At 44.3% G+C, this 17,274-nt stretch overlaps 2 protein-coding genes across 6 annotated transcripts in view; both read left to right on the top strand.

The window, feature by feature from the left end:
• Positions 1–2,040: 2,040 nt before the first annotated feature.
• LOC120302049 (olfactory receptor 49-like) lies at positions 2,041–5,806 on the top strand. Of its 5 annotated transcripts, none has more exons than XM_039329960.1 (3): positions 2,041–2,158; positions 3,450–3,654; positions 4,193–5,806. In XM_039329960.1, the coding sequence occupies exon 3, from the start codon at positions 4,204–4,206 to the stop codon at positions 5,146–5,148; it is 945 nt and encodes a 314-aa protein (XP_039185894.1). In that variant the 5' UTR covers positions 2,041–2,158; positions 3,450–3,654; positions 4,193–4,203; the 3' UTR covers positions 5,149–5,806. The 5 variants fall into 5 exon arrangements, with proteins under 5 accessions (XP_039185894.1, XP_039185893.1, XP_039185892.1 ...); XM_039329959.1 differs by lacking the exon at positions 2,041–2,158 and adding an exon at positions 2,272–2,408 and having other exon boundaries at positions 3,468–3,654; XM_039329958.1 differs by lacking the exon at positions 2,041–2,158 and adding an exon at positions 2,272–2,408.
• Positions 2,287–17,274, top strand: part of LOC120302048 (olfactory receptor 49-like) — a 39,969-nt gene continuing 24,981 nt past the window's right edge. The window contains exon 1 of the mRNA XM_039329953.1: positions 2,287–2,408. The gene's annotated coding sequence lies outside the window, so the exon portion shown is untranslated. The remainder of the gene's footprint in view (positions 2,409–17,274) is intronic.

Here is a 17,274-nt window from a genome sequence, read left to right as displayed (position 1 = left end):
AAAATTGTTATTTGCAGCCAAGCCTGCAGGGAATACACTGAAGTTGAGTTGCTCCACTCACTGTTTATATATTGCTATAAGGATAACCATAATATTAGACTCCAGTAGAGATATTGATATGTTCAAGTGATCTCCTGCATTAAAAAAAATAAGTGTGTCCAATAAAGGGTAATAGAGTATAATTGGTAAATATAGAGTAAAATCGTAAAAAAACTGACTGTTGCTTCTTTAAAGATGGATTCCTTTAAAATACAATCTATATATTTCATTTTTATAAGTAGTTGATATACTATAGAATATTTGATATAGTATTCTTACTATATTGGGGCCTGCAGTGTGTGGCAGCAACCAAAAAGGCTGATACAGTCCTTGGTTGTATAAACAGAGGCATGGAATCAAAATCACGTGAAATTTTAGTATTTCTTTATAAATCCTGAATAAGGCCACACCTGGAATATTGCCTCCAGTTCTGGTCACCACATTACAAAAAAGATGTTGAGACTTTGGAAAAAAATGCAGAGAAGAGCAACTGAGATGATTAAAGGCTTGGAGACAAAAACATGAAGAACAGTTGCAAGAATTGAGTAGGCCAATCTAGAGAAAAGGATTATGAGTGACATGATAGCAATATTTCATTATTGAGGGACTGCCACAAAGAAGAGGGGTCAACTTAATTTCCAAAGTACCAGAAGGCAAGAAAAGAAACAACGGATAGAAACTAATCAAGGAGAGAGGCAACCTGGAATTAAGGAAAAAAATTCTAACCAGTGGAACTGTTTGTCTTCAGAGGTTGTAGGTGCTTCACCACTGGAGTTTTTTAAGAAGAGACTGGCCAATCACCTATGAAATGATATAGGGTCTCCTGAGCAGGGGTTGGACTAGAAGATCTACCATGTTTTCCCCAAAATAAGATCCAGTCTTATATATTTTTTGCCTCCAAAAGAGGCACCAGGTCTTATTTTCAGGGGATGTCTTACTTTAGGATTGCCACAGCCAGGCCTTCAACACCCTGACACCTGTCGCACTGCTGCTTGACTTCTTTAGTGGCTGCTTGCTGCTGTTTGTGGCCAGACGCCACGTGGCACATAGCAGTGGTGCCGCTGCTGATAGCAGGAGGCCGCGTGGTGCTTTCGGATGGTGCCACTGCTCACAGCAGGAGGCCACATGGTGCTTCGGGCTGGTGTGAGTGGCACCAGCCTGAAATGCGATGCGGCCTCCTGCCACGTTACCAGCCATGCAGCTACAAGCAGCCACAGAAGAACTCAGGCAGTTGCAAGATAGCTGTCAGGGCATGGGAGGTCTGGCTGCAGCGGTCCTACTGGAAAGGTAAGTAGGTGTGGGGTGCGTGGGGCAGCTCTACCCTTTCACTCTTTCCCTAGCTTGATTTGTGTCCCTTGCCCCCAAACTAGGGCTTATTTTGGGGGTAGGTCTTACTTTTGAGGAAACACAGTACTAGGTCCCTTTCAGCTCTATTCTCTATTCTGATTATTTTGGAAAATAATAAGTTTGTCAGTGTGTCTCTGTGTGTAACAGAATAACAGAGTTGGAAGGGACCTTGGAGGTCATCTAGTCCAACCCCCTGCAAGAAACCCTATACCATTTCAGACAAATAGTTGTCCAACCTCTTCTTAAAAACCTCTAATGTTCCAGTTACCATTTGAAAAAGCACCTTTGGGATTATTCTGTTGAAATGACATATCTATTGAACCAAGGCCAGCCAAAGCACAGGGGAAATTACCTATCCCTATAACATAATGAGATGACACCATTTTTGCACTCTGTGCTTCAAAAACTAACAAACCCTAGGTTGTGGTTTATAAATCACAGCAGTTGATGTGATTTATCACAGATGTGAAGGCAGAACGAAACCACAACCAAACTTGGTGTGTGGCATGAGAGAGGGGAAAATAAAGTGCCCTACACAAGGAATGTGCACACAATGATTTTCCCTGTCTTTGGGTTTGACATCAATAGAGGAAGAAGTTATAGAAAACCTGATACAGATTCCCCTGCAATGCATTTTATTACTGCTTGAGGAGGTTCTGAGGGAGCTTTGCAAGCCAATCCTGTATACCTCTTACACCACATGCTTCAAAACAATAACAAGCTCCATGGTTTATAAGAAGTTACTTCTATGCTCAATGCTGTGAAAAAATATGTATGTATGTATGCAGAAAAATTGTCCTCTGTATATCTGTGACCCAAGAATCTTCTGAAAGGCACTCTGGACGGTGAATGTTCTCTTTTCCCAAATTTGAATTAGGGAGTAAAGTTTTGATGAATGCTCTTTCCTTGTTTTTTATTTATTGATATATTCAACCCAGTCTAATAAACTAGAGGATGGTTTTACTGAAGATAGCATAAGGTTCACAAAATCTGCATGAATATTTTAATATAAATTGGAAACGGTGAGTATTTTGGAAATGTTTCAATTCTTGGGTCAAGAACATTGAGGTTTACTTCTGCTCTGAATATCAAGACCGTGACTGCAGAGTTTCAGATTTTTGCAGTAGGTAAAGGCTTTTTAATGTGTGATGTTTAGGATGCGTTTAGAAACAAAACTCAAGCCAATTTTGTTTTACTCCTATAATTCATCATAGGAGAATATGCCCTGCAGAACCCATTAGAACTTACTTCTGAATCAAGTCTCTTTTGATCCTAGTTCATAAGCGTGCAGGTTGCATTTGCCTGGCTGACAAATCTGGATGATGAATATTTTGTCAGAGAGTTAATTAGTCTGAAATTTCCCTGAATAAGCTTTATGTTGAATTCATCTCCCCACTTTACCCTCATGGCAAAATGCTAAGGAGATGTTAACCAGCACAAAGGTGTTGTCCTAGAGTGAACTTCCAAAAGGGACATTTAACAATTAGCAAGTAACCTATTTGCCTTCAGAAGTTCTGGCTGGTCCATCACTGGAGGCTTTTAAGAAGAGGCAGGAGACCCACTTGTGTGGCATGGTATAGGGTCTCCTGCTTCGGACAGGTTGAACTTAAAGACCTCCAAGGACTCTTCCTACTCTATTCTTCTCTATTTCTGTATTATCTCTGTTACTATGGATCCTCTTGTAGACCCAAGAAGGGAGGATCATTGGGAAGAAACAAGGGACTGATGAATTTTCTACTGTGTCTACAATGGAGAGACACATAATGTGAACACTTAACTTTCCAGAGAAGGATCTAATGCTCAGAAAAATGAAAGGAATCAACAGAATAGGACAATCAGCAGTAAGGTGGAAAGACTCAGTTCCAGCAATGATGAACGTATTATTGGAAGACTTGAAGGACCAGGTTAAAGACAGATCTTCTGTTCAGTAGGAGTTGGAAATGATTTGATAATTAATCTATATTGGACATATTTCCAATTTGGTAATACAGTATTATTTTTTCTTTTCTTTTATTCCCCATCTTTCTTCCTTATTCAACAATTATCCAAAATTGTGACTGGAGCTGTCACCCTTGTTCCAGGAAGTTCTCAAAAATTATTCCTCTTCAAGCGAGATTCATCATTTTCTACTAGTGCAGCAGGATAAGTCTTAAACCCAGAGAAGCTGCTAACCGGTCCAATTATGTTTTCTGAATGCAGCTCCAATGAGAAGAATGATAGGATCATCTTTTCTTCAGGACTTGAAACATTATCAATTTGAAACACAAGGTTAGTAGAAATAACTACTTAGCATAGTATTGGTAGAAAGCTGTTCAATATTCACTGACCATTATAGAAGATATAAAATTACTGTAAGACTTTTTTTCTCAGAAATACTACACCTGCATTATAGCAATACCACTTAGATTATATACTGCTTCACAGTGCTTTACTGCCCTCTCTAAGCAGAATTTTCTTCTGACAGAAAGAGAAAAATGACTTTTCTTCAGGTGAGATGGGAAGAGAGCACTGAGCAAATATAAAATAATCAGATACTTTAACCATGCAAAAATAGATTTTTTTCATGACTCCAAGTATGACTTATTTTGGACAGGTGAGAACACAGTGTGGTTTCCTATACTCTCTTAGGCTGATGTCTACAAAGTACCTTGATGTGATTCAAATCATCATTTATTACTTATGTCAGAGACCAACCATTTGATGGTCTACAGAGAATTAAAGCTGGTGAAATTGTGTTCATTTGTAATGGGCAACTGAAACAAAATTGAAGTTGGAATAATCTCTTCTCACTTCACTCTTTTTTTAGGAATGAACTAAATGGAAAACAGCACCACAGTGAGGGAATTCATATTGTTAGGGCTGACTAACAACCAACAAATTGCTGTTGGCCTTTTTCTCATCCTGCTTGGGATTTATCTTTTGACATTGATAGGAAACATGTTGATTATTATTATCACATTGGTGAATGCCCAACTCTGTAGTCCAATGTATTTCTTCCTCCGACATATGGCTTGGATAGAGATTGGGTATGTAAGTAGCATCATTCCTAAAACGCTGGCCAACATAGCCACTGGCAACAAGATTATTTCTTTAGCTGGTTGCTTCATACAGATGTTCGTCTATTTTGTTCTTGGCATCACTGAATTCCTTCTACTGGCCACAATGTCTGTTGATCGCTACATAGCCATCTGTAAGCCTCTTCACTACGCAACCATCATGAATGAACAAATCTGCTCATTATTGGTACTTTGTTGCTGGATTGGGAGTTTGTCACTAATTCTAGTTCCATCTATTCTTTTTGTTCAAATGCCATTTTGTGGTCATAACATCATCAATCATTTCTTTTGTGACAATGGAGCAGTAATCAAACTCTCATGTGTTGATACCAGTCTCCTAGAACTGATTAATTTTGTGGTTGCCACATTCTCTCTGCTTGGGACCTTAAGTGTTAACATTGTGTCTTATGTCAAAATCATTTCTACGATTCTGAGCATCCCATCAACTACAGGGAGGAAGAAGACGTTCTCCACCTGTGCATCTCACATGATTGTGGTCTCCATCACTTACAGCAGTTGTGTTTTCATGTACATAAGACCCAAAGGCAGCAGCAAATTAGATTTCAACAAAATGATAAACCTTCTGAATACTGTCCTGGCTCCACTTTTGATCCCGTTCGCATATTGTTTGAGGAACAGACAAGTGCAGGATGCTTTGAGGATTGAACTGAGACAATGGATTGAGTTCTGCAAGAAATTGAAGTGATTTGTTATAGATGTGACCTTGAATCAGATTTTAAAGTTCAACTTCTGCTTTGTTAAGTTATGGCATGTTCTGCTTTCAGATGTAATGATCACACACTGAGGTGGTTTACAAGAGAACATGGTAATCAGGAAGCAAAACATCTGATAATCCTCAACAAAATAAAGCACAATATATCAGGAACATGCACACAATATTTTGTTCTGTCTTTGGGTTTGATATCTACAGAGGAAACTGACAGAAAATGCTTGATAGACATTTCTTCCAATTTGCAATAGGTTTCTTTGATCCTCGAGAAGGCCCTGTGGGATCTTCATAGTTAGACTCGAATACATGTTGCGCCTTATGCTTTAAAATGATAACTAGCTTCATTGTTTATAAGAGGCGGCTTCCATGTTCATTGCCCTGAAGAGATATGGAAGAAGAAGGCAGCAAAATTGCACAGCAGGTACATCTGAGAATGGAGAAAGTTATGCTTCCCAAACATTTTAACAGATGCATTTGCTTTGCACCATTTTACAATCTAGAAAAATGACTATTACTCAAAGAAAATTACAAGACCATAGCCTAGAGACCATGAACAATTTCTGAATCTTTTTTGTGTATATTGTAAGTGGTGAAAATATTGCCTGCCAAATATAAACTAAGGAGAAAAAAATGATATATATTGTTGCTTTGCCTCTGATTTGTAACATTATTAAACATATCCTCTAGGAAACGCTCTGTTTTTTAGCTGAGAGAGACAATGTTGTCAAAAAAACCCAAAACCCTCTTTCGTGGTCATGCGGCCAGCATGACTATATGCTGAGGGACACAGAATGCTGCTCCCTTCCTGTCAAAGTGGTACCTATTTATCTACTCACATTTCTATGCTTTAGAAATGCTAGGTGGGCAGGAGCTGCAGCAAATTATGAGAGATCAACCTGTTGCACAGCATTCAGGTCTCAAATGTAGGCTGTCAGTTTTCCAGCTAACAAGCTGAGCATCTTTAACTGCTGAGGCATCATGCCCTCTTTCAAAAATACACTTCCCTTCTACTGTCCAATATTCAATAGTGGTGAATATCTCTGTCAGACCGTCCTATTTGAGCTTCTCCGCAAGTAAGCCAGTAAACAGGAACGTGTAGACCACCAATAGCTTTATTGCGATATTGGAAATAAAATTAGCACTGGAAGTGGCTTGCTCCCAGCTTCTTATATATCATACACACACGCCATCCTAAATCTGCCTGTCCCCACCCTAGCACCCGAGCACCCCACCTGGCGCCACCGTAGCACCCCGCCTGGCCCCACCCTAGCACCCTAGCCACCATCCACTCCCCGAGCACCAACCCCACCCCCTAGTGTCTCCATCTTGGTCCTACTCGCATGGGCGGTTTGCCATCAGTGCGAACACCGCCTGGTGCCCGCTGTGGCCCACCGTCCCATCGCGGCCCCTTGGAACCGGCCGGTTCCACATGGAAAGTGTTTCTCTGTGGCGTTTCTCTGTAGCCACAGCCCTTTGTTGCAACCAGGTGCACCTTGATGACATCATCATGGTCAGGTGCATCACGCCAGCGGTCCCGGAAAGGAGACCAACAGCAGCAACACCGGCAGCAGCATCGCATCGGAGCAGGTAATCAAGGCCTTGTCGGATGGTGAACTGGCATTGGCTCCGACCAGGCCAAATGTGACTAGGCCTCGCAGGGCACGACATTCAGCTCCTTGTACCAGGGGTCCCCCTGGAAGGAAGCACAACACAGTTAGAAGCCCCCTGATTACCGAGCCCCGGTGTCCCGCCTGCCCGGCCTACCAGGATGGGTTTGATGATATCTGCTTATAAGTCGGGGAGCAGAAACATCTCTAGTCTCCACCCAGGATGCCTCGGATAGAGGATACTCTTTCCACAGGACAAGGTAGTACAACTCACTCCTCCTTACTCTTGAATCCAGAATTTCCTGTACTTTATATCTGCCTGGGGTGACTGGGACTGGCCCTTCTTTTATGGCCTCAACCGCCACTGGCTTTAACAAACTGACATGAAACATCGGGTATATTTTACCCAGGTACCGCCATAGTCGTAATCGTACGGCTACCGGGTTGATGATTTTGGGTCACCCTGAAGGAACCAATATACTTAGGGGCTAGTTTCCTACATGCCACCTGGAGGTTTATGTATTTTGTTGACAAATAAACCAGGTCACCCACTTTGTTTCAGTTATACGTTTTTCATCTGCTTGTTTCTTGGCCACTTCCCCTGCTTTTGTCAGTGCTCTTTTGACTACATCCCACACCCCCTTTACGTGGTTGTACCAGTCGTCGACCTTACAGAGTTGGGGCTCCTGGGTTCTGCACTCCGGTATTGGTACGAATTCCCTACCGTACACCAGCTGGAAAGGGGAGAATCCAGTGCTGCTATGTACAATGTTATTGTATGCCATCTCCACAAATACTACCAGATGTTGGTATGAGATGTAACTTAGGAGGTATCGCTCAACTGCAGCATTGGCTCGTTCTGCTGCGCCATTGGTGCTTGGATGAGAGGCTGAACTAAGACCTTGGGCAGAGCTGAGGAACCTGACGAATTCATGCCAAAACTGTGCTGTGAATTGAACTCCACGCTCTGAGATTATGTGATGTGGTGTTCTGGCTGATGGTAGTCCTTTACAGGGAATGAAATGGGCTTGTTTGGAAAACAAATCTCCTACAGTCCATATCACCGTGTACCCTCGAACCTTAGGCAGCTCCACAATGAAGTACATGGCTATATCTTGCCATGGACGGTCCGGGTCTGCGACAGGCTGAAGCAACCCCATCGGCTTCCCGGGATATGGTTTTGACTTAGCGCACACATGACAATCCTTTACATATGTCTCGATATCCCGCCTCATCCGGGGCCACCAGAACTGACGTCTGGCTAGATGTAAGGTTTTTAAAAATCCAAAGTGACCCACTTGTTTCGAGTCATGGCACCAGTGACAAACCCGGTTTCGCATTTCTTTTGGTATATATAGTTTATTGCTATACCATGCCAATCTGTCCCTTTGAGTTAGCAAGCCAGGATTGTCCCACAGCCACATATCCTGTACTAGTTCCGCTCTCAAATCGTCCTCAAAAGACCCCACCTTGGTGCAAGTATGTACCCCAGGTTGGTCATATGTGGGCAGGATTGCTTGCACTACCTCAACTCTTGTACTGTCATATTGTGGGAGTCGGGACAAAGCATCAGCGAGGAAATTCTTACCCCTGACACATATTTGTGGTGAAAGCAAAATCTTCTGAAATATTGTGCCCAACACACATGCTTCGATGACAGACGCCTAGGGGTTTGCAATACTTCCAAGTTCTTATGGTCAGTCCAGACCTCAAACGGATATTTAGCTCCCTCCAGCAGATGTTGCCAAGTGGAGAGAGCTCACCGCAAGGCAAATGCCTCCTTCTCCCAGATAGTCCATGCTCTCTCCGTCTCTTTCAACTTGAGGGAGGTATATGCACACAGATGCAGTTTCCCTTGACTGTTCACTTGGAGTAACACAGCCCCCACACCAACGTCACTAGTGTCAGCCTATACTACAAATGGTTGTTCTGGATCTGGGTGCAACAACACAGGCTCCTGTGCAAACAATGCCTTCAATGTTTCAAAAGCTTTTTGACAGTGAGTTGTCCAGGCCAAGGCCTGTCCAGGACGAGGTTTTGTTTTACAGGACCGAGTGCATAATAAATTTGTTATCAATTATTCTCTTACTAATAAAGGAGAACATTTGTAGCTCAGCGTTGACATGAGGGATCCTTGGTGCTCTCTGAGCTTGCTTGTTTCCTTGCAGATGTTTCATTACCCAAACTAGGTAACATCATCAGTGCTAGTAAGGAGTGGGGTTTGCTGTCAGTTTATATTCTAGACTAGCTTTGCTGGCTGAGGAATTCTGGGAGTTGAAGTCCACACGTCTTAAAGTTGCCATGGTTGAGGACCCCTGTTCTAGTGTATATTCTACTCCAGGGGGTCTTCAGACTTGGCCCTTTTATGACTTGTGGTCTTCAAGTCCCAGAATTCCTCAGTCAGCGTGCCTGGCTGAGGAATTCTGGGACTTGAAGTCCACAAGTCATAAAAGGGTCAAGTTTGAAGACCCCTGTTCTACTCTACATTACAGAGCCGAGGTGATGCAATGGTTACAATACAGTACTGCAGCTACTTCTGCTGACTGCTAGCTGCCAGGAATTTGGCAGTTCGAGTCTCACCGGCTCAAGGTTAACTCAGTCTTCCATCCTTCCAAGGTTGGTAAAATGAGGACCTAGATTGTTGGGGGAAATATGCTGACTCTGTAAACTGCTTAGAGAAGGCTATAAAGCACTGTGAAGCAGTATATAAGTCTAATTGCTATTGCTATTGATAGTGACTTGCCTGTCTGTGTTGGTGGGAATGGTCTTAGAGAGTCTTTGATTGGGCTGTTTGCTATTGGCTTCATTGGCAGTTTCTTGATTGGGATATTGTTTACTTGACTGTTGGTCTGATTTTAACCTTGGAGTTAATCTATGCTTTTCTGGGTGCTGATTGCTGATGGAGAAGTGATTGGGTCTTCTTGAGTCTTTTTGGGCTTGGTGATAGTCCCTTTTGCATAGTCTATAGATGTTGTTAATGTCTGTGTGTCTATTAAAAAGACATTAACAAGCACCTCTCCACCAGCAACCAGCACCCAGATCAGCACAGATTAACTCCAATCTTAACATCAGACCAATAATCAAGTAAACAATACCCCAAGTATTACTAGGTAACTGAGCAGGTTACTTAAGTTGGGTGATGAAATGTCTGCAAGAAAATGAACAAGCTCAGAGAGCACCAAGGACCCCTCAAGTATTCTGTATCGGCTTCCTTTATTGATGTCAAGCACAAAGACAGAGAAAATCATTGTGCTCATGTTCCTCATACGTTGTGCTTTGTTTTGTTCTCTGTCATGCAACATACCAAGTTTTATTGTGGTTTGCTTTTGACTTAACCTCTGTGAACCCAACCTCTGTGATATGTAACTATGATACACGCTTTGTTACTTTTTGAAGCACAGAGTGTTAGCAAAGTCAGGATGGGATTGGATTGGATTAAAATGATATTGTGTTAGGTTGGATTGGATTGAATTGAAAGTTGTTTATAAGATGGACAGCTATGTAAACATTTTAAATAAATAATTAGGCTGTATTTAAAACCAAATTAATTTTCTAGTTGAATGCAACTCTTCCTCTTGACCATTCATGATGCTCAATCTCACTCTCCCACTTCTTTCTGTGGGGGAGTTATTGTGGGAATTAGGTGCTTCTGCTAAAACACGTAATTCCCACAATACTATCTTATGTCTTACTGACTTATGTCTAAGGATATAGCTTATCTTTTCTGTTACATTCTCTTATGGGTGTCTTATGATTAGATTATTTTGTTATTTGTATGTATATTGAGAGTTTATGCACCAGAGACAAATTCCTTGTGTGTCTGATAAAACTTGGCCAACAAAACTATTCTATTCTGTTCTGTTCTGTTCATCTGACTATGTGGGTGGTGGGTCCTTTTCTTATAAAACTAGGAAATAGTGGCAGAATAGCTATCAAATTTGAAGATCTCTCACAAAAAAAAAAAATCCAGCCTCCTGAAGTCAAGAGATTGGGTTCTACTCCTTCATGCCTCTTCTGATAGAAATGTACCAGCACTGAAATGACTTCTCTCGAGAAGCAGAAACTGAGAACTGTTGGTCAACCTTCCATCAAAATATAACTCTGCAAAAGAAGATATTTTGGTTGGATCATTGTTTTTCAGTCACTGTGTGTGGTTTTTAATAAAACAAGAACTTGTTTTTATGGAGGAAGGTGGCATTGCTACTATTGTGTGATATTCACTCAAATTATTCTTTCCCATATTTCATAACCAAAGACTGTCTATAAAATTAATCCCTTTATAGAGAAGTATATGAAGATACTTCTTTTTATATAAGTAGATAAAGATACAGTCCTGTATATAAACCTCTTTCCACAAAGTAGAAGAGGTCAAGCTGTTCTCCAAAACACCTGAGGACAGGGGCAATGGATGGAAATTAATCAAGGAGAGAAGCACCCTAGAACTAAGGAGAAACTTCCTGACAGTTAAAACAATTAATCAGTGGAACAACCTGCCTCCAGAAGTTGTGAATGTCCCAACACTGAAAGTTTTTAAGAAGAGATTGGACAAACATTTGTCTGAAATGGTATAGGGTTTCCTGCCTGAGCAGGGAGTTGGGCTATATGACCTCCAAGGTCCCTTCCAACTCTATTCTATTCTATTCTATTCTATTCTATTCTATTCGATTCGATTCGATTCGATTCGATTCGATTCGATTCGATTCGATTCTACTCTACTCTACACTACTCCACTCCACTCCATTCCATTAAACAATGAGAGCTTCTACACCAGAGATAAATCACACTTGGCCAAGTAAAGTATTCTTTAAGTAAGTATATTCAACAAAATATGCAGAACTCAAAACCACACTAGGGGAAGATTAAGAGAACATGTAGGAACTCTTTTAACTTACCACAAGTGGCTTTCAGTTCTTCTATTGGAATAGGTAAAACACACTGACCATAAAAGACATTTCTTTTAAGTCATGCAGAGCTTGCAATAATATGATGAAATCTCTTGGGTGACATTGATGTGAAAATAACCATGCCCTCCTGTACTATCTTCTATCAATGGAGTTTTGCATCTTTCTATTTAATGCTGTCGGTTATGCCTTCTTGATTGACAGGCAGAATGATGCCTTCACCTAAGGCTTTTCTTCAGGCATATAGTTACTGAAGTCTATGTCTTCTGGAATTAAGAACCCAACTGGTTCTCTGGAAGTGAAATTTTATATTATAAATCAATTTAACCATGAAAACATAATTGCTGAGGTTCTATGAATGAGTCTCATCATCTGTACTACTTCACATAGCATACGGGAAGGTATAGATTTCTGAATTATCATGGATAGTGAGGCTGTGCTACTTATAATAACACTGAGAGGTAGTGTTAGAAGCCATTGAGGACAAATGTGAACTAGAACTGTCCTTTTCCAATTTAAGGTCCTAGACCTTATAGTTCTTCCTATGGTTTCCTATTGGCCATACCTGATGTTGAGTCCTTGGCGAAAAGCAGACACGAGATGCAGTTGGAGTTCTCAGTTTTCTTTATTCTGCGTTCAGCTTACAAGTAGATGGCTTCTGTTGCGCCCAAACGCTCGCAGCCTCTTATATAGGCAACTCCCGGGTAAATGTGTTACTTTTCCCGCGCCAGCACCCGCGCATGCGCACGGCGCTGGCGACAGCCTGTCTGGTCCTGGGCAGCTTTGCACCTGCCCGGGACTGCCTGCAAACGCCCGAGCCATTTGCAAGGCTCGGGACATAACACCCCTTTCCCCCGGGCTAAAACTACTACCAACATATAATCATTTATTCTATACAGCGTTCCGCTCCCCAGTGCTCCCACTGTTTGCTGGCTTTTGCCTTGCCAGCAATGTTATATAATCCTCTAGGTACTTAGGAGATTTCTTTGCTCTCTGTGACCTTCTCAGCTCTGGTTTACTAGCAGGAGTTCCCTGACTGGAGGGAGATGTGAGCCTGTTCTCTTATTTTGTCTTGGTGCCTTCCAAGGGCTGTGCCCTGATGCCTGGCCTGCTTGCTCGCCCACCGGGCTCGTCAGGCCAGGGCTTCTGTCACTTTGTGACCTGGTTGACCTGCCTAGCTGTAGACCCTCAGGCCCCCTGAAGTGATAGCCACTGCTGGGCGTCTCTGTTGAACCTCCTAGGTCTGTCCAAGACCTGTCAGGAGGCTGTCCATTCCCTGAACCCCGTTCTGTGTCCGGGCTTGTGTGGGTTTCTGTACCTTCCCAAAACTCAGTTATTCCCTGATTTGGGCTAGAGGTGTTGTAGTCGGGACTTGGTTCCTCGACCACTTCCCTGTATGTTTGACCCCCTGTAGGATTTGGGGTAAGGTCAGGCCAACTTTGGGGATTGTGTGCCAGCTCTCTTGCGGGGAATGATTTGTTGGGATGCTCCCAGGTATCCTCCATGACTAGAGTGCTGTGTGATGTGTGTGGAAAGTGAGTATGCCCCCGGGGTGACTCCCTGGCTGGAGTAGGCGTGGATGCCTGGTAGTTGGGTAGGCTCATAGAATTCTTGTTCGGAGCTCTCGCGGAACCCTGGGATGGGCTGTTTGTGGCTCCATCAGTGGAAATGGGCAGCAGCTCGTGCCCTTCCCTTTGCTCCAAAGGGTCCCCCTCCCCCCCTGGAAAAGACCCAGGAGTCTCAGCTGGAAAATGCCGCCTAGGGCGGAGTTGGTCGATGTGCCTGTGCAGGACATGACCGGTTTCCAAGGCTACCTCGTAGGATAGAGGACCTGTGACCCTGGAAACAGAAGCGGGGACCCATGTATGACCAGGCCCGTAATTACGAGTCCAGACCAGGGCACCCTCAAGTAGTTGTCTAGGTGCCCCACGGTGTGAGGTAGATGAAGGCAATCTGTCCGGATGCAACCGGTCAAGTTTAGTAGTAAGTTGACGCCCCCAACGAAGTTCAGCTGGACTTCTCCCTGTAGAAGTGGACGGTGTGGTGCGATAAGAAAGGAGAAAGTCAGCCAACCTGTGATGCCAGTCCCGTTAGGTGAGTCTTTCAAAGCGTCCTTTGTGATGCGCACCATACGTTCAGCCATACCGTTGGTGGACGGGTGGAAGGGTGCAGACGTGGCATGACGAATCATGTTTGCCTGTAAGAAGCTTGGAATTCGGAGGAAGTGAATTGAGGGCCGTTGTCGGACACAATGACATCTGGCAGCCCGTGTGCAGCAAAAATCCCCCTCAGTACCTGAATAGTCTTTGCAGTGGTGGTGGATGAGACAGGTACAACCTCAAGCCATTTCGAATGGCTGTCAACAAGGACCAAGAAGAACTGGCCCTGAAAGGGCCCAGCGCAGTCAATGTGCACCCTAGACCATGGGGACTGTGTTTCCTCCCATCTGTGCACGGGAGCTTGGGGCATCTCTGGGCGAGATCATTGGCACAGGTGGCATGCATGCACCTTAGCCTCAATATTTTTATCTAAACCAGGCCACCACAAGTGGCTGCGTGCAAGAGCCTTCATACGAACAATGCCAGGATGACCCTCGTGGAGGGATTCCAAGACCCTAGTCCTCATTGAGGTGGGAATGACAACTCTGTTTCCCCAAAGCAGACAACCCTGAGAAAGGGACAGCTCGTTCCTTTTGGACCAGAAACTCTGAAACTCAGGACTAGGGCAGTGCTCAGTCCAACCAGACAAAACCCAGGAACGGACACGTGAAAGTGTGTGATCTGTACCTGTTTCAGCGGCAACATCCCTGGCACTAAGAGGGAGCTCGGGCAAGGCTTGGATTGATAGAATGTTGACAGCTGGCGCAGGGTCAGCTTCTACTACTGGCAGAGGCAATCTACTGAGGCCATCAGCATGGCCCATTTCTTTTCCAGGCTTGTGGAGTAAAGAAAAATCATATGCAGACAAAAAAATAGACCACCTAAGCATTCTAGGGGAAATGATTTGGGGAGTCTGCTTACGTGTGGTAAACATTCCCAGCAGAGGCTTATGGTCAGTGAAGACCGTGAACTGCCTGCCATATAGAAAATCATGGAATTTTTTAATTCCCGCAACAACAGCCAGAGCCTCCCTGTCTATCTGAGCGTAGTTGCGCTCGGCAGAAGACAATGTTCTTGAATAATATGCAACAGGAACCTGAGTTCCATCAGACCTGAGGTGGCTCAGGACAGCCCCAACCCCGTAAGGGGACGCATCACACGCGATGCACACAGGAAGAGACTCGTTGAAATGTGCAAGTACACTGTTAGAAGTGAGCAAGGCCTTGACTTCGTTAAAGCAGGCCTCATGCGTCTGTGACCACCGCCACACTGCTTGCTTGTCTAGTAGCCTGTGAAGAGGCTCAGCTACACTAGCTTTATGTGGAAGAAAAGAATTGTAGAAATTCAGGAGGCCCAGGAAGGCCTGAAGTTCGGCCTTGGACTTTGGCCTAGGTGCTTCTAAAATAGCAGTCAGTTTGGATTCAGCAGGGTGAATCCCAGCAGCATCAATTTTGAACCCCAGAAATTCAGTAGAAGGCACCCCAATCTTGCATTTGTCTTTTTTGAGCTTGAGGCCTGATTTCCTGAATCTTAACAGAACAGCCCTTAGCCGTTCAGCTAGAATGTGTGTGGAGTCTCCTGCAATCAAAACATCATCAAAGTAGGGGCAAACCCCTGGTATACCTCGTAGTGTGTTTTCCATTACGCTTTGGAAGATCCCAGGAGCGACATTCACTCCAAACTGTAGCCTTTTTACTTTAAAGGCCCCTCTGTGGGTCACAATAGTCTGAGCTATAGCAGCATCATCATCAACAGGCAGCTGTTGATATGCTTGAGCTAGGTCAAGCTTTGCAAAAACACGCCCTCCCTTGAGGGAGGCCAGGATGTGACTGACCACAGGAACAGGATAGGCATGTTGCTGCAATGCCTTATTCAGAGTGCATTTGTAGTCAGCACAAATGCGAATGTCCCCATTTGCCTTTAGAGGCGTGACAATGGGGGTCTCCTAAGGACTGGAATCAACAGGTTCTAGGATTCCCTGTTGAATCAGTTTGTCTAACTCAGTGTCAATTTTACTCTTTAAAGCAAAAGGGACCCTTCTTGCTTTAATTCTAATGGGAGTGACCGTGGGGTCTAGCTTTAAGGACACAGGGGGTCCTTTGAATGTGCCCAGCTGGGGGCTGAAAATATCTGCAAATTCTTTGCAGACTTCCTGTAGGTCGAGTGTTTGTAAACTGTTGAGTCCTGTGATGTGTATCCCCAGGGCCTCAAACCAATCGAGTCCTATGAGACTCGTTCGTTCACCCCCTACTACTAATAAGTCTAGTGGACCTTCAAAACTCTTGTATTGCACGTTAAGGGTGGCCTCCACCTTAACACACACTCTTGAATTTTGAAAATCTGTTAACACAATGTCAGAAGGCCTTAACTTGGCCTGAGTTCCACTACCGGAACAAATCTTCCTAAATGTATGCAAGGAGATGATTGAAAGGGCAGACCCTGTGTCTAGTTCCATAGATAATGGAACCCCTTGTAGCTTCACCTTGAGTGACAGCTTTTCCTTAATGGGCTTGTGTGTGCCTGTCCTAAGGATGCTTCTTCGCGAAGCGCAATACCCTACCCTATTCTGGCTGGGGAATCTGGTACCTTTCAGGCGCAGTTCTTCCTGAGGTTGTACCTTTCGTCGGCCCAGACACACAGCTGCAATGTGTCCTTGTTTGCCGCATGCCCGGCAGGTAGCGGAGCGGAACTTGCAGTTGGTTCTCCTGTGGCGACCTCCACAGCCGATGCACTTGAGCGGAGCTGAAGAGCTTCCCTTCTGATTTTCTTCCTTCGTGGGATGGAGACGGTCGACATCCTCGTCCGGATCCTCCTCGGAGTTTCTTTGGACGTCTTCCTGGTGCACAGATGCAACCTCTGGACTGTTTCTGATCGGCCGCATGTTCTTGACAGCGCCGCCTGCTGCTTCTTCTGCGGTGACTTCCCTTAAGGCATCTTGGAAGGACAATTCTTCTTTAGCGAAAAGTCTCTGTTGTAGATCTCGATGCCTTAACCCGCACACGAATCGGTCCCTCAGTCGTTCTTCAAGGACTTTGAACTCGCAGTGCTTGGCGGCCTTCCGTAATGCGGCGATGTATTCTTTGGCCGACTCACCGGACCGTTGATCCCTCTGCTCGAAGGTGTGGCGCCATGCGATGACGGACATCTTGGGGTGGAAGTGCTCCTTCAGTAGCTTCTTCAGATCTGCGTAGCTGACAGACTCTACTGGAACAGGTGCTGCAAGTTTTTCTGCGATGTCGAAGGCGTCTTGACCGCAAACACAAAGCAGGGTGGCAGCCTTCAAGCTCTCTTCCCTCACTTGGTTTGCCTTGAAGGAGTTCTCCACCCTGGCTACGTAGGACTCCCACCGCTCTGGATGTGAGACGTCGAACTCCGAAAGCCTTCCAACCTTTGCCATCTTCAGGAGACGGGTCTATCAGCCAGCCTACCCCCGAATGCGCACTGGATTGGCGGGTAGCTGCCGAGTCGACGCCGTTCCGCCGCTCAGGACTCACT

This window comes from Crotalus tigris, unplaced genomic scaffold (assembly GCF_016545835.1).
Source record: "Crotalus tigris isolate CLP2741 ecotype Arizona unplaced genomic scaffold, ASM1654583v1 scf7180000024422.1470167, whole genome shotgun sequence".
Lineage (NCBI taxonomy): Eukaryota > Metazoa > Chordata > Lepidosauria > Squamata > Viperidae > Crotalus > Crotalus tigris.
Note: the sequence above shows the minus strand (reverse complement) of the source record. Positions and strands in the feature narration are given on the sequence as shown.